The sequence below is a fragment of the Chrysochloris asiatica genome, unplaced genomic scaffold (genome assembly GCF_000296735.1).
Source record: "Chrysochloris asiatica unplaced genomic scaffold, ChrAsi1.0 scaffold00048, whole genome shotgun sequence".
NCBI classification, from domain to species: domain Eukaryota; kingdom Metazoa; phylum Chordata; class Mammalia; order Afrosoricida; family Chrysochloridae; genus Chrysochloris; species Chrysochloris asiatica.
In genome coordinates, this window is record NW_006408566.1 from 4367977 (window position 1) to 4389466 (window position 21490).

Genomic DNA, 21490 nt, shown 5'->3' on the forward strand with positions numbered 1-21490 from the left:
ATGAACTGACCAGGTAGCAGCATCGATGGACTCAAGCGTGGCAACAATTGTGAGGTTGGCCCAGGATCAGGCAGTGTTTTGTTCTGCTGTGCATAGGGTCGCTATGAGTTGGTACCGACTCAATGGCAGCTAACAACAACAATAGTGTAGTGCTGCAGAATAATTTGCTGAATCGCAAGGTCAATTTGAACCTCGAGGTTGATGGTTCAGGCCCACCAGATGCCCCTATACAGGGTTGCTTGAGTCAGAACTGACTCAACAACACTTAACAACTGCAACAACATAGTGTATATATAACTTTCATATAAACTGGGAAACCAAAAATCTGGAAATGAACTCAGTACCTGTTGCCTGTATTTTGTACTTAATGAATCTCCCTGGGTGGTGCAAATGGTCATACACTTGGCTACTAACTTAAAGGTTGGAAGTTTAAGTCCACCCCGAAGAACCTAGGAAAAAAGGCCTGGCTGTCTACTTCCTAAAGATCAGCTATTGAAAACTGTATGGCACACAATGCTACTCTGATACATGGGGTAACCATGAGCTAGAATTGGTTTCATGGCAACAGTTTTATTTTTTGGGTGCTTAAAAGTCAGAAGAGTGACATTAGGAGCCATTTCTAGGAAGAGACTTAAGTAGCTTGAATGATGGTGTGTGATTGTGCAAGCAGTGATGGTTCTAGAGTTATTTCTTTGTCAAAACAGCAATCCTAGAAATTCCACATAAACTAATTTTATAATTATTTTCCGGAATAAATAAGTTTCGTGGTGGTGGTTTATTTATGAATCATAAAAATAATAATGCATCAACGAAACCAAACTAAAGCTGGTAAATGTTTAACAAGTAACATGATTAACTGACAACTCCAGGTGTTTCAAGAAGAGATAACTGTACTTCTGTCAGTTTGTCTTACTGCTTGCTGCTGTAATGCTGAAAGTTATTCTACTGGTGGTTCAAATACCAGGAGGGTCACCTATAGTGGACAGGTGTCAATGAAGTTTCCAGCTTCATAAAAAGGAAATGAAGTCATCCTGCTGGTTAAAGTCATCAACATTTAGATTTAAAGTAGCATGTTACAACTTAGAACGGGCTCCTGAAGGTAGTTTGTGCAACTCAGCCTCATTAAGGTGTCATGGGAACATTTATCTGATCTTTTGTTTTACTCCTAGTTAAAAATTTCCATAGCAAGCAGAAGTGGTCAAAATAATTTCATTGATCTTGGAGCTGGCACAAATTTTTAGCCACTCAGCTCAACAATTGTGTTGATAGTTCTCAGTGTAATCCATACATCATCAGACAACCCTTAAAACAATTACCAAGCTATTCCTACAGTTAAAAGTAGCTTCAAAACATATCTTGTAGAATTGTAATGCACATGGAAGCTTCATAAATACTTTTATGAGTGACATCCTAGAGATAATTAAGATTTAAGATTTAGTCAGTATTTATTATCTTTTTTTCCCCCCAACTTTCCTCAGTAGTCTTGTATGTTTTAGATAATCATGAACTCTATCTATTTTAAAGTCTTGTGGCACTGTAGGGTAAGCACTAGACTGCTAACCACAAGGTCAGCAGTTCCCACCCACCAGCCTCTCCCCAGAAACCCTACACAGGGTCTCTATGAGTCAGAACAAACTTGATGACACTTAACAACAGCAATCTATTTTGCATTAAAAAAAAAAAAATGAAGTTTGGTTTTAATTCTTGTCTTCCATTCAAGAGAGAATAATTGGTAGAGTCTGGAGTTGACACCCGTCTTTCTGCTCTACCATGTGTAGTCCTAGGGTGTTTCAAACAGTTAATGCACTCCATTGGTAACTGAAAAGTTGGAGGTTCAAAGCCATCCAGAGGCACTTTGAAAGAAAGACCTGGCCCTCTGCTGCTTAGAAATCAGCTACTGAAAACCCTGTAGACCACAGTTCTACTCAGCTACACGTGGTGGCAATCCCCATGAGTCAGAGTCAATTCAGTGGCAACTGTGGTTTTGTTTATTTAATCAACCTCTTTGCTTTGGGGCCAGTGGTGCAACAGGCATGGAAGATACAGTTCTCCAGCACATTTCATTTGTTTGTTTGTTTAAATGTGGGATAACAAAGCACTGCTGTTTTAGGAAGAGATTAATACCTATGTTCAGACGTCAGTGCACAGAGAGAAAACTAAAGAAGCCACAAGAAACAAGTATCTCCAGGTGGAAGTCTTCAGATCACTCTCACACAGCCTGCGTTTAAGTTCTCAGAGGGAGGAGAGGGTTGAAGCAGGCATGTGTATATTGAGAAGCAGCCGGTGATTGTGAGACCACCCAGTGTCTTCAGAATTATTAAAGCAAAGTATTAAAAAGAGAAGAGTACCTGTACTTAACATAGAACATCAAGACAATGTTTCTCAGGTTTTTCCCCCCTCCCAAGACGTGCATAAGGAGCCCTGGTGACAAAGTGGGTTATGCCCTGGGTTGCTCACTGCAAAGTCAATTGTTCAAGCCCACTGGCCACACCTAGATATAAAAACAGCAGGCTATGTGTTCCTGTGAACATCTGCCGTCTTGGAAACCATTGAGGAATAGTTTTTACTTTGTCCTGTAGGGTTGCTGTGAGTTGGAATCACTGCGATGGCAGTGGTGTTTGGGTATGGAGTGTATAATTGTAGTTCTGCAAATTCACGCTGGCATATGTGTCAACAGGAATCACTGGGGATTTAACAAGCACCTACTCTCTGCTTTTTGAATGGTTGTTGTTAAGTGCTGTCGAATCAGTTCTGACCCATAACAACTCTGTATAGGGTTTCCAAGGAGTGACTGGTGAACTTGAACCATCGATCTTGCAGTTCAAACCGATTTTGCAGTCCAGTGCAGTAACCCACAACACCACACTAGGTACAAACAATTAATTTGCTTGGCTGCTAACAGAAAGATTGGAAGTCTGTATCAACCCAGAGGCATCTTAGAAGAAAGGCCTAATGATCTACTTGTCAACAGCAGCCATGACAGAAGCTCAGTGCCCCTAATTTTTTAGAGTAGTTTTAGGTGTCCAGACCTTTGGGGGTGTTCAGTCAGCTCATTTTTCTGCCCCAGGATATCATGAGAAGCAGTATAGAGTAACAGAGGAGTTGGAGCTCTGGAGATGTGACATGCATTGCTACTCTGGCTGTCCTCCGTGTTGTCAAAAATATTTGCCCTCTCTAAACCTTCACTTCCTCATCCACACATGGAGATAATAGTAGTAGCTACTTCAGCTTGGTGCAGAACATTAAATGAATTAATGCACATAAAGCTGTTAGTGCAGTGATTTCCACCTGGCTGCACACTGTGGTTAATGAGGAAACTTTAAAAATAATAGATGCCCACAAATCTCTGATTTGATAAATTGCATATAGACTGAGTATCTAGGTTTTTAAAAGCTCCCCAGGTAATTCTAATGTTCAGCCAAGGTGACAATCCCAGATTTTGTGCATGACAATAAGAATCCAAAACCAAACCCACTGCCACTGCTGTTGAATTATCACAGTGATCCTATAGGATAGAGTAGAACTCTTCCATAGAGTTTCTGAGCCTGAAAATCTTTACAGTAGCAGACTGCCACATTTTTCTCCCATGAAGTGGCTGGTGGGTTTGAACCACTGACCTTGTAGCCACTTTTAACACATTAAAAGCCATCTCTGAAACTTACTGTATACAGGTATGATTCAGATGAAAAGATGAGAATTGTACATACCTCCACATCTGGGCCATGTATAGAAGGAAGAGACTTAGTATTTGCATTGGGTGGTTCCTATCTATATTGGTATTGTGTTTCTAAATGTCACTGTCCCTTTTTCATAGGTGACTGAAGGCCATTGGAAATGGGGCGGTGTCACAGTCCAAGTGAACAGTGCCTTTTTCACGGGTATCTATGGGATGTGGAACCTGTATGTCTTTGCTTTGATGTTTTTGTATGCGCCATCGCACAAGAACTATGGAGAAGATCAGTCAAATGGTAAGTTTCAGTCTCTTTGTTGTTATGTGCCGTGGAGTCGGTTCCAACTTATAGCGACCCTGTGCAGGGTTTCCGAGGCTGTAAATCTTTACGGGAGCAGAAAGCCTCATCTTTCTCCCGTGGAACAGCTGGTAGTTTTGAACTGCAGACCTTGCGGTTTGCAGCCTGATTCGTAACTACTATGCTACTAGAGCTCCTTTAGCACAGCTTAATTCAGGACAGGTAGAGTTCTGTCTTTACAAGATTCAAACAGCTAAAGATTTTGGGGCTCCTTTACCAAACTGTTCTCCTTCCCCTAGAATACGTCTAATACTGGGTTCAGTGAATGAGTACCACTGAGTACCCTGTAGCTATAACCCAAAAACCAGTGACAACCAGAGAATTATGTATATGTAAAGTCTGTTAGAACGATTGCACTCTAGCCTAAAATAAATCAGTTTTAGAGCAAAATTAAATTTGGTTTCTGTAATTTTTGAGCAAAATTGACTCTCAGAAAGTATTCCATGTTCATTCTGAAGAGTTTTAGAAGTACTGTCATAAGATATCAAGTAAAGGGAGACTTTATCCTGAGAGTTGAAGGCATAAAAGTCTTCCTTTTTTCACTCCTGCTCTTTTTGGCAAGTGTGTGGGTTGACACACCTCCAAATCAATGACCGTTCTCCTGTCCCCCAAAGCCTTCCTTTGCTTTAGTGCTGATGTGGGCTTTTTTCCTATCTCAAAACCACAGAACCCTGAGATATTGTTGCCACAAAGGACCTCAGAGAACTTAGCCAATCAGTCATTTTATAGATGAGGAAACTGAGGCTCAGAGAAGGGAAGGTGCGGCTAAAGGTTTCCCCACTATCTATAACAGAGGGAAATGAATAACCACCTATGATACCTTGAATTTACTTGATACACTTTTCTATCCATTGTCTTCTTAATTCCCACCAAGTGGATTGTGTGGGGCCATGCAAAGAAGGTATACAGGACTCTAAGGCTGAGATTGATTAGTTCTGTCATCCAACTAAGTTTTAAAGGAGTGACCTTAAAATGGAAGATCCCAAGGTCATCAAGAAGGAAGAGCATGAGTGGAGCGTGAGAACCCTACCTAGAGATGACAACAGAGGTGGAGGCATGGAGAGACAGAGCAGCTTTGTGCTCTAGGCCCATGGACTGGGTGGAGACCAAGGTGCCACATGGCTGAAAGGCTGAAGACAAGAGTGAGGTGTGTCTGCAGTATGGCAGACAAGAGACGTCCCTGACTGGAGAACTTCTGTGTCCTGTGTTGGTTTTGATCCTGACGTGTACCCTGTTCACTTCCCTAATAAACCCCATAATCGTGAGAATTGCTATGAGTTCTGTGTGGCCATTCCAAGGGATTATGGAACCCAGATGTGAAGCAGAAAGTACTATGGGAGGAATGGTTGGTGTCAGAATAGTGTAAAGAAAGTTATAGGGTAGAAAGTTGTCTGACCTCCACTTCATAGGAATCGGCCTTGGGCTGATTTTGAGTTTGTTTCTCTTTCTCCACTATGAAGCCAGGGGAAGTCAGACATGGCTTCCACATGGTTTAGCACCACTTAACAGGTAAATAACTGCTCTAAGAGATCTTGTTTCTTTTAATACTTCACTCTATAATGTTTGGCTCCCATCTTATTCTTGCTTCTGTTCTTCATACTTGCTTCACCATAACCAGGTACTTTTCTAGTCACAAAGCAAAAGATGTACGTTCTTAAACCAGTGCCCTTTACCCTGTCTCAGGCTAGAAACCAGGGCTTAAATGTCTGTGCATTTCTTAAGTCACCAGTAGCCCACCTTGATCATAGTGATATTTGAATAAATAGACCATGTGTCTTGCCTCCATCTGGACCTATTGAAACCCTACCCATCTTTGTATGGCTCAGATAAATACTATCTCCTACTGGACAGTACTAATCATCCTAGTTGTTGTTAAGTGTTGTCGAGTCGGTACCAACTCATAATGACCCTGTATAGGGTTTCTGAGGAGCAGCTGGTGAGCTTGAACCGCTGACCTTGCAGTTCAAAGTGACCATGCAGTCTAGTGCAATAACCCACATTGCCACAACAGAACCCCCAATTCAAGTCCAGAAACTTCGACTCAGTGGAATATTGTTTCCATGGAATTGTGATAACAGGTTTCAGTAGTCAAATAAGTTTGAGAAGTCCTGGTTTAACCAGCATTAATGAATTTTTTCTGAAAGAGATCTCAGAATCTTTAGTACATTAAGTAAGTCATAAACGGGATGGAGAGCCTGGTAACAGGATTTCCCAAAATGAATATTTGACTTCAGAATACTTTTTCCAGATTACATCTTTTGGGACTGGTGTTCTGAGGAACAGACCCAGGGAGACATGACGTTTTTATATGACACTTTTTACATGGCATTCACTGTCTAAGATTCCCTATAGTAGATGAATTTGCCTAAATCTCTCTCCTGCTGGAACATTAGCATCTTATGAGCAAGGACTTGTTCTTAAGGGTGCTTAAAAAACGTTGAATGAATTAATGCTTTTGAAATAAAAGTTTAGATTAGCCTACATATTTCACAAATGGGTCAGCGAGGGGTCAAAAAGGCAGAGAGGGTAAAGACATGAGAGATAGAAACAAGAGAAACAAGGAAGAAGGGAGGGTCAAGGTGGAAGAGGGCACGATCCTTGCCACTTCTGTTCAAGAGAATCTCAGCGATTAGGTATCTCTCCCTCCTAATCCTTGACCTCTTTGGGGTAAAGACCTCTTGTCATGCTCATCTGAGGCCCAACTATGGCCAGAATAAAGACTCCCGGCTCATCTACCCACTTTCCAACCCTTGATTTCATAGTTTGCCTTTCTAGAAGGTTTATATGCTAGGCAGTTGCCTTTTTCATTCCCAGAGGCCCCTTCAGCTTCCTTTCCACCATCAGTTTTCCTCTATACATGGAAGGTGGGAGCAGGCAGCTCACCAGAGTCCTCCATGACTCTACAGAAAGGAATTCTGGGCATATGATTATGAATCTTGATTTTAGTTCATGTCTCCTGTTGACTTGGCAGAAACTGTGTGAACCTGTCTTGACTTGATATTGAATTCAAGTAGATGGAGTTCCTGATGTCCAGGAAAATACCATATAAAGTAATTGCAGGACTGTATATGGTGTGAGAATGATAATGACCTTGCCATAGGGTCTTGGTATGATGTTGTAGGATCGGCACTGAACTGCTAACCACAAGGTTGGTGGTTCAAATCCACCAGCTGCTCCTTGGAAACCCTATACAGGGCCACTGTGAGTCAGAATCAATTCCACGGTGCTAAACGTACGTTTTCCGAGACTTGTAAATCTTTGCAGGAGCAGAAATCCTCGTATTTCTCTCATGTAGCATCCGGTGGGCTAGAACCACTGACTTTGTGGTTTGCAGTCCAATGCTTATCCTGTGGAGCCACTAGGTTCCTGAGAATGGTAAAACTAATGGGCAATAGTTATTAAGTATGGATTCTGCTGCTGTTCCTGGTTGCCGCGTCGTTATTTTCGACTCATGATGACCCCATATGTGCAGAGTAGAACCGTTCCACCAGGCTTTCAAGGCTGTAACCTTTCAGAAGCAGATATAGATCACTAGGCCTGTTTTTGAGGTGTCCCTCTAGGTGGATTTGAACCACCAACCTCTCAGTTAATTGACAAGCCCTTAATCGACATAACATTTTTTAGTTGTATTTATTTACTCTTGTGACTGTTGGCAAACCTCTTAACCTCTTCATATGACTATTCTCCTAACTAAAAGAGATCTTTCAAAGTCCCTTTGAGCCGTGAAATGTATGGTTCTCTTTCTTCCTGTTAGAATGGAAGGGCTAGAAGAGAACCTCTTGTCATTAAGGGATACTCCAAGGGATGATAGGTTTCACAGGTAAACAGTTTTCAAATGCTGGGGAAATTTTTCCAAACTCTAGCATTGCTGAGCAATTGGGAGTCCTGTGTCTGGCCAACCTTACAAAGGCATTATGAAAGCTAGCAGCAGGCTGGTCAGAGTCTTGGATTGGGAGCCTGGTGTTAGGCAGCTCCAAGCCCTCCTAGGCGAAAGTCTGGTGGTTGAGGGTTGTGTTGAGTCACTTAAGTCTGAAATTTCTCAGAAAGCACAAAAATTAATTCTCAACCAGAGTTCATACCCTGCAAGCCCTTTGCCAAGTGACATTTGGAAATATCCATAGTTAATTGAATTAACACTATGACTGGTACATGCCATTGGCCCTTGGTGTCCAGATTGTAAGGATGCTTCCATTAGCAATCCAGTCCTTTGTAGGAAAGAATTATCCTACCCCAAATGTCAACAAGGCAACCATTGAAAAATATTCTTCTAGCAATGTCTTGGCGTAGAATCATTTGGGATCCTATGCTGACCACAAATATAAAAGAGCCACAATTTAGCAGTCATACAATCATGTCATAATCAGCTCTGACTTCACAGCAGCCCCATGAGCCCCTGATAGCTTTGTGTTCCCATCTCCTTACAAGTAGGAGGCCATTACTTTGCTCATTTGAAGGGTGCCTTTTCCATGTCGGGCTCTCTAATCACTTCCCTCCCTTGTCTTTATAACTTTCCATCTCTCCATCTGCCACCAGACCATGCCATGTGTCCTAAGAATTATGAAGCATTTGCCAAGATCTTGAAGCTCCTTGGAAGGAGCTCATTTGAAGTATTACATGGAAACCTAAAGCATGAAGTGTCAGGGGAACACACTGTAATTTGAAATTCTCTGCGTCTCTAGATGGCATGCTTTCCCAGACTCCTCTTGCTCTTTTTCCTCTCTCGTGGAAAGTTTTGGTTTTTTATGTTGGCTTGGGCTTTTCCCATGCTTGCTTTTAAGGTTCAGTCAAGAATTCTGATCTCTTGCTATGGAGAATGGATACCAGGTGTGTGGGTTTTCTTGCCTCCATAAGATGATAAGAGACTCCTGGAAAAAGCCCATTTCCAGGAACTTGACAAGCAGTTGCTGCTGCAGCAGAGACTCACAAGGAATAAAGAAAGGGAAAGACTCACTGGGGAGGGCTGTTTTGTTTGGGTGCTGGAAGGAGAAGCCAGAGGCACAACTGTCCTGAAGGAATAGATAAGAGCGAAAAGGAAACAGCATTGGATGTTGCTTCTCCCTTCTACTCAAGGAGTGAAGGAGAGAAACAAAGCAGGTGGCAGGTTCAAGAGAGGGTTGTTTTCAAAAGAGCATTTTCTCAAATGTACTTGTTGGTCTTTTTTGTTTGTTTGTTTGGGTAGAATACAATAAGCCAGTCATACAAATGAGCCCACTATCACCTCAGTAATCAGCACGGTGATCAGTTTGGTAAGATGGAATAAGCTGAAACGCCAAGGAATTTGAAAAAACACAGTCCCTAATCTCAAGGCGCTATTAGTCTTCTTTGAGACACAGGACTTCCTCATTTGCTGCCTGGAACACAGGCTGTGGCAGGAAAGCTCCACGCAGGAGGGTTTCACCAGCTTATTTAGTGCTGCAGGAATGTGGGGCTCTGGGCTCCTTCTTGGTTGATTTATCACACTAGAAAGGCGGTGCACATATGCTCACATTAACCATTTTCAGTGTGCATACACACACAGGCACACGCACATTCATATACCAACATGTATACATTTTTAATTTGGTCAAAATGCTTTAGTCATTTTTTCTTCGAGGGACATTTTCAACTTTGCTGCTGTTTACTTGTTTCCCAAACCAGCGTGTGAATCATTTTGGATGTTTTCCCAGGCCAAGATGAATAGTACAAGGCTGGTGTTAACTTTTAGCTCATAGTGAAACCATCACCTCCCAGTCCTCATCCTTACCTCTCCTTCTCCCCACTCTTTCCCCAGAAACAAATCAAATCAAAACACAACACCAGTCCAAACCTATTCCTTTATCAATCTGTGCTTTCTTAAAACATTGGAGTTGCTCATGAAGATGAAGTCAGACAGCTCTTGGTAATAGCTTATTTTTGTGTTCGTTGTTTGTCTGTAAAATTCTTATTAGAAGATTTTAGACAAAAAGTGGGAGATGGAGCCCCTGACTGGATGACTATGGCGAAGACAGCAGGAGACACCCTAATTGCCAACCAATTTCTCTGTTTGCTCTAAATGCTTTCAGTCCAAACCATTCAGTCTGCTGGAAGCAAAAGCAGCAACTCTGCCATGTGATGTTAGTTTTCCTTTTGGAGGCTTCTGAGGTCTTCTGCCACATGAAATGTGGCTTTACCTTTCGTTGTCTCAGTAAATGTTTGACTTGAATCGTGATTAGCTTTTGTTGAGGTCATTCCTGTGGTTATATGTTAGATAGCCTACCACATGACCAACCTGGCTTCTCCTTGAGGTCTGAGCAGTAGTGGAATTGATATTTTCAGTAGGGTTGGACCCTAGTGACATCCCCAGTAAAAATGGAGCTGGTACCTTCTGTTGTGCTGCTTGTAGTTAGGCACCTTCTGCCTCCTTCCTGTCTCAGAGCTCTCTTAGCACCTTTCCTTGCTCAGCACATTAATAACATTTTACTGGCTTTTAGAATAGCTGTCAACCCACCATGATGAATAGCATCTTAGTTATCTTTCTGCCTGCTATGGTTTCACTCAAAACCTCTACGTTTTATTGAGTCTCCTGTCTTCCTCTATAGATGGAGAAGTGCCTGGCCTCACTTTCCAAAACTGCTTTGGAATTAGATGGGATATGACCCTCCCCAAAATGGTGTAAGCTACCACTGTGGTTGAAAGGGATTGTGAAAGACCACTGACCCCAGGATTCCTGAGTCCTGTGCCACCAAGGTCACTCTGCACTGTCCTAGTCGTCAGAGCTGAGGCATCTCAAGGCACAACAGCATGGACAGCACCAACTTGTCTTGGTGGCTGTGAGAATGGAACTAGTTAGCCCTTTTGATTAATAGGAGATTCCTGTCTCTCTCAAGATTCTTTCAAATGATTTGGGGATTAGCATAACTATCAGTTTACTAAAGTGACCATGTTGTTGTTGTCGATAGGGTCTGACTCATAGCAGCCCTTTGAACTGCCCAGTCCTATGCATAATCATTGTTAAACTTGAGCCCATTGCTGCTGCCACTGTGCCAAACGGCCTCGTTATGGGTCTTAACTCTTTTTCGCTGACCCTTACTTAGCTAGCATGATGTCCTTTTCCAGGGACTGCTACCTCCAGATGATAAGTCTGAAGTATGAGAGACGGAGTGTCACCATCCAGGCTTCTAAGGAGCATTCTGGCTGTACTTCTTTCTACACAGATTTGTCTGTTCTTCTAGCATCCTATGATACTTTTAATGTTCTTCTCTAACACCATAACTCAAATGCATCAATTGTTCTATGATCTTCTTTTTTCACTGTCCAACTTTCACATGCACATCAAGTTATTGAAAATACCATGGCTTGGATCAGGTGCACTTTAGTCCTGAAATTGACATCTTTGTTCTTGAACATTTTAAAGAAATCTTGCACAGCAGATGTCCCAATGTAATAGGTAATTTGATGTTGTGACTGCTGCTTTCATGAATGTTGATAGTGGACCCAAGCAAAATGAATTCTTGACAACTTCTATCTTATCTCCATTATCATGATATTATTTATTGATCTACTGGCGAGGATTTTTCATTTTTACATTGAGGTACAACCCATACAGAAGTTTGTGATCTTTGATCTTCATTAGAATTTTAAGTCTTCTTCACTTTCATCAAGTAAGGTTGTATCATCTGTCTATCACAGGTTGTCAGTGAGTCTTTCTCCAATCCTGATGCCACGTTCTTCTTCATACAATCCAGCTCCTCAGATTATTTGTCCAGCATACAAACTGAATAAGTATGATGAAAGAATACAACCCTGGAGCACACCTTTCCTAATTTTAAACCATTCAGTGTCCTCTTGTTCTGTTCAACTGCCTCTTGGTCTATGTACAGCTTCCTCATGAGTACAATTAAGTGTTTTGGAATACTCATCCTCCTCAATGTTGTCCATAGTTTGTCATGATCCACATAGTGAAAAACCTTTGCATAGTAAATAAAGAATAACATCTTTCTCGTATTCTCTGCTTCCAGCCAAGATTCATCTGACATCAGCAATGATATCCCTCATTCCACATCCTCGTATGAGTCCAGCTTGTACCTCTGGCAGTTCCCTGTCAGTGTACTGTTGCAGCTGTTTTGAATTATCTTTAGCAAAATTTTACTTGTGTGTGATATTAATGATACTGTACAATGATTCCCAGGTTTATTTTGGGTTCATTTTTTGGATTGGATACAAATATGTATCTCTTCCAATCAGTTGGCCAAGTAGCTGTTATCAAAGTTTCTTGGTATAGATGAGTGAGTGCCTCCATCAGTGTGTTGAAAGATTTCATTTTGTATCTCACCATTACCCAGAGCCTTGTTTGGGATTTCTTCCTTATACCATTGGCACTTGGTCGTATATTATCTCTTTTCTTTTCTTTTTTTTTTTTTAAATGTTTTTATTGTGAATTCAGTGAAAGTTTACAGGACAGATCATCAATTTTACATTCAACAAATCATACACCTTGTTTCATTACAATGATTATAATCCGCTCCATCACTTAACAGTATTTCTCTCTATTTGCTTTAGCTTTTTAAAAACAAACAAACAAACAAACAAACAAACACTCAGACATGTATAACAATTTACACTACCAAAGGGCAAGTCTGCCACCTGGCCCCCAGCTCTCAGTCCCTCTCTTCCCATGAATCTAAAGTCCTCAGCTATTCCCTCTCTCCATGTCCCCATCTCTGCCATCATCTCTGGTGTTGCTGCTTTGGATAAGGTCCCTCATTCCGCTTGTGCTCTTCTCCTTTGATGGTCCTAGGGTCTTCTGTTTCTGGACTGTAAGATTAATTACTCCCCTGTTTTTGTTACAAAACTTCTACCTTTACAATTGTGACAGTCACAATTAGTCATGATAACAATTACTCACTATTGAATCATAAGAATCTTATCCCCATCTCTTTTTACCAGACCCATCTATCATGATGAAATCTATTCAGTGGGGATTCTATCTTCCCCCATACACTCTTAAACTAAACTCCTTCTTGAAACCTTGTAAGCCAGTCACTTCATGCCTTTATTGCTCCCTCATTTCAGGTAGCCAATGTCTAAGTTGCTCATCCATATTTACCCTGTATACAGAGGGGATAGCATTTATACTTGATTTGAAGACTCCTTCCCTCTCTATTGATATTTAGAGCTACTACCTCCATGAGTATAGGTCAAGTTCATCAAATTGTAGCCATTTACCCTTATCAAAAAATGTTGTTTTTTAAATCTTCCTCTAGTCAAGTTCTGATCATCAAGCCATCAAGGCTAGGTCAAATGGGCATATACTATCTCTTGAAATGGTTGAGTATCGTTCACTTCTTTTTGGTCCAGTGATTCTGTGTATTCCTTCCATCTTCTTTTGATGGTTTCTGCATCATTCAATATTTTGCACCTAGAATACTTCAGTATTCCAAGTCGAGGCCTAAATTTTTTATTCTGTTCTTTTTAGCTTGAAAAATGCTGAGCGTGGTCCTCCCTTTTAGTTGTCAAGTTCCAGGTCTCTGCACATGTCATTTATAATACTTGACTTTGTCTTCTCAAGGTCCATTAAGATTTTCTGTTCAGCTCTTTTACTTCTTCACTTCTTCCAAATGCTTTAGCACTGGAAAGCAAATTTCAGAGTCTCTTATGACATTTTTAGCATCTCTATGCTGGAAAGCAAGTTTCAGAGTCTCTTCTGACATCCAGTTTGATCTTTTCCATCTTTCCTGTCTTCTTAATGACCTTTTACTTTCTTCCTGTATGGTGTGGTTGATGCCATCCCACAACTCTTCTAGTCTTAGGTCTTTCATGTCTAATGTATCAAATCTCTTCTTGAGAAGATTTTTGTGTTCAGGTGAGATATGGTCAAGGTCATATGTTGTTTCTTGTGAACTTGTTTTCATTTTTTTTTTTTTTTTTTCTCAACTTCAGCCTGAACTTGCATATGAGCAATTGATAGTCTGTTGTACAGACTACCCCTGGCCTAGTTTTGACTAATGGTATGGAGCTTTTTCACCATTTCTGCCCACTGATTTAGTCAATTAGATTTTGTGTATTCCATCTGGTGACGTCCATATTGTCTTTCATTTTGTTTAAAAAAGTTATTTGCAATGAACAAGTCATTGGTCTTAAACAAAATTCTATCGTGTGATCTCCACCATCGTTTTTATCACCAAGGCCATCCTTTCCAACTAGTGATCCTTTATTTTTCCCAGTATTTCCCTTCTAATCACCAGTAATTATCAATACATCTTGATTTCATGTTTGATCCATTTTATCCTGAAGAAGTTGGTGGAATTCTTCAATCTGATCACTACTGGCTTTAGTGGTTGGTGAGTAAATTTGAATAATAGTGCATTCATTAACTGGTCTTCCTTGTTGTAAGCATAGTGGTATTATCCTTTCAGATAGCATTATACTTTCAGCTAGATCTTGATGTTCTTTATGTTAATGAACACGATGCCATTCCCCTTCAACTTGTTATTCCTGGCATAGTAAACCATAGTAGATTGTCATATTCAAAATTTCTAATACCAGTCCAGTTCAGGATATTAATATTTATGCAGTCTATTTCATTTTTGACAACTTTCCATTTTTCTAGATTCATACTGTGTACATTCCATGTACTGATTATTAACAGATGCTTACAGCTGTTTCTCCTAGTTTTGAGTTGTGCCCCATCAACAAATGAAGGTCCCCAAAACTGTACTCTATTTGCATCATCATGGTCAACTCCTCTTTGAGGAGGCAGCTCTTACCCAGTCCTATTTTGAGTACCTTCCATCCTGAGGATCTCATCTTCCTGCACAATATCTGACAATATTCTGGTGCTCTTCATCATGTTTTCATATTCAATATTCTGGCACTCTGGCAGCTATTCATAAGGTTTTCAGTGACTAAATATTCAGAAGTAGTCCGTCTTTCCTTTTTCCTGTTGTTGTTGTTAGTGCTGTGGAGTCAGTTCTGACCCAAAGCAACCCTGTATATGGATTCTAAGGAGTGGCTGGTGAGTTGAACTGCCAATCTTGTGGTTCAAATCAACCTTGCTGTCCAGTGCTTTGTTCCACAGAGCCACACCAGAACTCCTCCTTTCTTCCTGTTGTTGTTAAGTGCCTTCGAGTTGGCTCCAACCAATAGTGACCCTATATAGGTTTCCAAAGAGCAGCTAGTGAGCTTGAACCACCAACCTAGCAGTTCAGATGACTTTGCAGTCCAGCGCATTAACCTACAGTGCCACACCAGCACTTCCCTTTCTTTCTATTATGTACAGTTTCTGTAGGCTTCCAGCATTTTTACAATAATCCTGTCTTACTCTGAAAGCTCATCTGAAACCTGTCCACTGCATGTACTCTGCTGGAATTTAAAATACTGGTGGGATGCATCACAGCAACACGTAAGCCACCACAGTAGAATAAACTGACAGAGTGGTGGAAGGTGACCATAGACACATAAGTGATTATCATGAAAATGCTGGAAGCCTACGGAAGCTGTACATAGTTTATGCAGCTCCCTTTGTCCTCTGTGTGTATTGCAGGCAGTTGAAATCAAGCAACAGATGTATATCTGTGGGTCCAATATCATAATTACAGATCCATTACCTTCCACTGAGAATAAATAGGTGCCAGAATCTGTTGTCTGTTGTCATTGAATCTTTTCCAACTGACAGTGAGTGGTATAGTGTGTGTCAGAGTAGAACTGCCCTCCATAGGATTTCAGTGGCTGATTTTTGTAAAGTAAATCACCAGACCTTTCTTTTGAGATGCTTCTGCATAGATAAGAACTTCCATTCTTTCAAGTTAGCAGCTATGCAGCAACCATTTGTAACTCCCAGGGATTCCCGGAGGTATCAAACCTTCATGTGGTTACTATTAATCAGCTGGGTTGAACTGACATTGGAAAAAGGAGAGTAACCCATCAACTGAAGATGATTTTTTCTTTCTTCACTTTTTTCTGTTACCGATAAGAGACATATTCCTACCAGAGATAGAGACAGAGATGATGACATACTGAGGTAGAGCAGCTGAGGACTCTAGACTCATGGAAAGAGAAAGACTTTGTGCTGGTAGCCAGGAAGCAGGCTTGCAGAATGAGCCCTTTGGTTGTTTAAATGAGTATATATTCCTGAGTGTTAAGAGAGGGAATAGAAGCAAATACTGTTGAATGATGATGCATGGAGGAGATTATAATCATTGCAATGAAATGATGAGTGTAAAACTGATGTTCTCCTATGTAAATTATCACTCAATTCACAATAAAAACTTTAAAAAAAAACCAAAAGAGAGAGAGACTTTGAGCATATTGGTGTGCTGAGGAATGGGAGTCAAATGAGAGAGAAGGAGAGAGAGAGAGAGAATCACAGATGGAGCCCGACCTTGTCAGAAGTAAGAAGGGAGGATCCCTACTCCTGCTCTGTCACTGCCGTGGCCCACATCCACTCCCTAAGAGCAAATATTTGGCCTTCAAAATAAAATAAAATCACAGGCAAACTATAGATTTTGCTATGCAGGGTCCCATTGATTGAGTCCTCATCTCAGCTAGTGAGTAAGTATAGAAATTAAATTGCCTTTTTGAGCCTCGGTGTCTTTATCTATAAACTACAATTCCCATCTTATATAAAGATAGAGGGCATGCTAAGTCCCTAATGTGTGACGTGGATTCTGTTTCAACAGCTATAAATCAAAGTTATTATACTGACCAACTCATCCCAATTATTGGTTGTATGTATTTATAATTGTACCAGGTTGCATGTGGACGTCATTTCACTGGTAGTGTCTTTGTCTCTTGAAAACATGGAATGTTTAAGAAGAGGCAACCTAGTTTTAATAGGTTTAACTGGAATCTGATTGCTTGAATTTAAATTCCAGAGTCACTATTTACCAGCTTGGATTTGTGCCTCAATTTCATCATCAACAGAAAGAGAATGATGAGAATAGTATCCCTGTTAGAAAGACTGTATGATGATTACAGGTATCTATAAAGTATTTAGAAAGGAATCAGGCTTTCTGATTTTTGTTGTTGTTATGTGCTGTGGAGTTGGTTCCCTTTGAACCACTGACCTTGCAGTTCAAATGGCTTTGCAGTCTGGCTCATTAACCCATAGTGCCACACCAGGACTCTCAGACATATGGTAAGCACATTTAAACAAAGAAGCCACAAAAGTTTATGCTATCTCTTCAAGTGATCTTTAGGTTCACACACATTTCCTAGGACTTGCTTGTTGGAAACAAGAATTGCATTTTGAGGCTAAAGAAGGAGGAACTTCCATTCAAAACCTCTGTAGAGTTGCACCCTAGTGTCCTTTTCTGAGATGTTTTCAGTGAGAGGGATTTCTTAGGTAAACATCTGTTTACCACTGGGGTGGCCAGGGACACTCTTTGAAATGTTGATGATTCTCACCAACATGCAAATAAAGAAACTGGCTTTGAAATTCTGATGGTTCCCACAGATATGCAAATAAGAACTAGCTTTGACCAAGAAATGTAAAGTTACTACAAATCCTTGACTGAGGAGTGCCTAGGCCCAAGAGTGGTGGAAGAGGGGATAACTGGAATCCTGTTGCCTGTTAGTATCTTCTCTACCCTCTGTCCTGTGGCATACATTTTTACTAAAACAGTCCTCCACAATAGTGTTGCACCCTGCTGCTGAGGATAGGGAGTTTCTCAGGTAGAGCATGTCAGACCAGCATTGAATAATAGGGGTCTTCACTATGGGTTAATGCGCTGCACTGCAAAGTCGGTTTGAACTGCCAGGTCAGTGGGCCAGGCTCACCAGCTGCTCCTCAGAAACCCTATACAGGGTCGCTATGGGTCGGAACTGGCACTATGAAATCATGAGGAGTCCTGATGTGGTGCTGTAGGAGTCCTGATGTGGTGCTGTGGGACTCCTGGTGACTTCCTTGTACTGAACTGCTAACTGCAAGGTTGGTGGTTCAAACCCACCAGCTGCTCCTTAGAAATCCTATTCAGGATCTCTGTGAGTCAGAACTGACTCGATGACACTTAACAACAACAACGTAGCCATGGAGTTCTGGTGTGGCATTGTAAGATAAGCACTGGAGGTCTGTGGTTCAAACCACTCCTCACAAATAGGCATGACTAGGAGTTGGAACAACAACACTGCACAGCTATAGAGAAAATGGTCTAGAATGATAAATGATTACCAGGTGACATATGTGGAGAACACCAGTCTGTCAGCTCTCAGGGTGAGTGTGAGGGGTGGCCTCTGGATTCTAAGGCCAGCTTCACTGATGCTCTTTGTTGTTGTTGTTGTTACGTGCCATCGAGTCAGTTCCGACCCATAGCGACCCACTATAGGATTTCCAAGGAACGGCTAGTCAGCTTGAACTGCCGACGTTGCAGTTCAAATGGCTTTGCAGATTCTTAAAATTAATAACAGATTATTAGACCTAAGGGTAGGGCCTAGATTTTCTTCTAAGTCATGGTATAGCATCCTGGTTGAAAACAGTGTTTGTTTTTTTAATTCCATGCTTTGAACTAGGAAAAATTTCAGCCCCAGAAAATATGAAGAACATCATTATCACATTGTTGTTATTGTGAAGTGCTGTTGAGTCAATTCTGACCCATAGCGACCCAGTATAGGGTTTCCGAGGAGCAGCTAGTGTGTTTGAACCTCCTACCTTGCAGTTAGTTCAAACGCATTAACACATTAACACAGAGTGCCACACCAGGACTCCATAATCACATACACAAATTCAAGTTTTCATCCGCTCGCACCCCACCCCATAAATCTGCTTGTATTTGTATGTACCCCAACTCAAATTGTCTGAGTGTGATCAGAGCTTGAATTTAGGAGTCCTGGTGTGGTGCTGCAGGTTAAAGCGCTGGACCGCAGGGTTAGTGTGAACTACAAAGTCAGCAGTTCAATCTCACCAGCTGCTCCTCAGGATACCCTATACAGGGTTGCTGTGAGTTCAAACTGACTCAATGGCACTTAACAACATCAACAACAGCAAAGTCACTTAATTGTCCTAGGGGGAATAATCAACTTTAAGGATTTCACTTTCAGAAACAGGTTTTTACTGCAAGTTGAGAAAAGACTCAATGTTTCATCTTAGCATAGTATCACCTCTATCTACTGACAAGGAGTTTGAAACCCCCCAAGTGGCAGAAGAAAATTCAGAGTTCATTTCTGGTACTTTTTTCTCAAGAAAAAAATCCCTTATTGTCCCTACATGTACTACATATATTTACCTTGCCAATTTGTTAGTAAATATAGGCAGCTCTTTGCCCTTTTGTAAATTATTCACAGTTGCCTGCCCTCCTCCTCAACCTGGAGGCAGGTTGTCCTGGCTTAACCCACGGTGTGGACTGCTGATTCAAGTACTTGCCCAGGTCATTCCAGGTTCAGCCATGTGTCTGCTACATTACCTTGGAACTGTGCTACCCAGATTCCTCATCTACAAAGTCACAACTATGCTGCCCCCTCAGAGAGCTCTCTCTAGAATTAAATACAATCGTGTATAAAGTATTGAGAATAGTCAGGCACAAAGTAAATTCTTGTTAAATGTTAATAATTACCATGAATAATACCAGCAGTGAGCTTACCTGTAGGTCACTAATGATTTTTTCTGGTTTTGTTGTTACATGCTGTTGAGTCAGTTTCGACCCATAGGGACCCTGTATAGGGTTTCCTAGGAATGGCTGGTGATCGAGGAATGGCTGGTGAGCTTGAACCACTGACCTTGTGGTTCAAACTGACTTTGTAGTTCAGTGCATTAACCCACAGCACCACATCAGGACTCTTTCTCTGGTTGTTGTTGTTGTTAAGTGCCGTCAAGTCAGTTCTGACCCATAACGACCCTGTATAGGGTTTCAGAGGAGCCATTGGTGAGCTCAAACCGCCAACCTTGCAGTTCAAATGGCTTTGCAGCATGGTGCATTAACCCACGGAGTCACACCAGGACTCCCCTATTCTGGTAGGCAGCAATATAAAAAACTACTGCAAGGGTCAAGTGGAAAGATTGGGTGTTTGCCCTTGCTTGGCATGTTGTGAGCCATGGGTTTCTCTTTGACTTCAGAATGGGCTGGTGGTGGGGCAGTTGTTACTGAGATGAATCCTAGGGTTTTTTGTTTTTTTTTCTACTTCCTGCTTGAACATATTTAACACCAAAAATCCTGTTTCAGGTGATCTGGGTGTCCACAGTGGGGAAGAACTCCAGCTCACCACCACTATAACCCACGTGGATGGACCCACCGAGATCTACAAGTTGACCCGCAAGGAAGCCCAAGAATAGAAGGAGCTGCAGCACCTGGCTGGGACTGTGTCCCCACCCCCCGGCCACTCTGACAAGAGTGGGGAGCGTGCCCAAGAGAGCCCAGCGCACAAACAAATGCCTCATGTGTCTTAGTTATATTTTCTCGGACCAGCGGCATGGACGTGTTTGGGTTTGCCTTTTGATAGTAGCTTTCGGAGGAGGATTCCTTGTTGCCACTAGCGCTTTGTTTGTGATAACAAAACCTCTGGTATGGCACATTTTTTGTGATCATTGTTAATTAGGGACATAGGTGGTTTAGTCAATCTTTTGTATTGGGGAGTACTCCTTGGGGGATGGTTTGGGCCAGCTGGGGTCTATGTCAAGTGGAATATTCAATTCTTTTTCCTGTTTTAGATTCTAGGATAGATTTAAACATCTTTTGCAGTCCAAGATAGACTGGTCAGTGCACTCCTAGTCCATGACCACTTGTTCCCTATTTATACCACCAAGTAGCCTATTGGGTTAATATGTAAGTTGTCAATAGGTATACATTTGTATTTTTTATGGCATAATGTAAAATAACTGAATTCCATTAGAAGGTCCATTACACCAGGGACATTTCAGCTTTGAAACCAAATCTTGTGTATCCAATACTAACCAGTCTGTTGGATGTGGGTTTAAAAAAAAATGTTTGCTCAACTACCCAAGTAGCATTTATTGTATTAAATGGCCTTTGGGTCTGAAATGCTTTTTCTATCGTCATGAATAGAATGTGTTTTCTTTTGATAAGATGCTTCAGACCACCTCCAAAAGTGTAGATCTGATCATTTAAACAAACCTGTATGTATATGCATATATGTATATGCACACATCTTCCTACTCAAAGCAATACCCAAGCATGCAGATTCTTGTTCCTGTTGAGTCTATGGGATTGTGGGGAGGGGGAAGCAGTGGGAGATGGCAAAGAGCTTTATTAAAATATTTTGGCATCAAATCAAAGTGTTTGGGGACAGTGTCTATTTCGGGAAATAGGTTAATTTTTCTGTACTAGATGGTTAACTTCCCTAGGCTGGTAATGCATATTCACATGTGTAGCCAACAAGAATGGGAAACAAAAGTTAAATGCTTTGGAAACAGACTCCACCTCCCTTACCCTACTTTCCCCAAATAGACTGTTTCATTGTATTCCATACACTGCCAAGTGGAAAGGCCACACGATCTAGTCAAAAACATTGAGTCTCAGGTTAGAAGGTCCAGTTCCCTATTGAAGAGCTATCGTTTG

General features: G+C 41.3%; 1 protein-coding gene across 2 annotated transcripts in view; it reads left to right on the forward strand.

Annotated features, from left to right (window-relative positions):
- WLS (wntless Wnt ligand secretion mediator) overlaps positions 1-21093 on the forward strand; it is a 166830-nt gene extending 145737 nt beyond the window's left edge. For both annotated transcript variants that reach the window (XM_006862420.1, XM_006862421.1), the window contains 2 exons: positions 3815-3968; positions 20138-21093. In XM_006862420.1, coding sequence (XP_006862482.1) covers positions 3815-3968; positions 20138-20247 — 264 coding nt within the window. In that variant the 3' untranslated portion in view covers positions 20248-21093. The remainder of the gene's footprint in view (positions 1-3814; positions 3969-20137) is intronic.
- Positions 21094-21490: the final 397 nt, after the last annotated feature.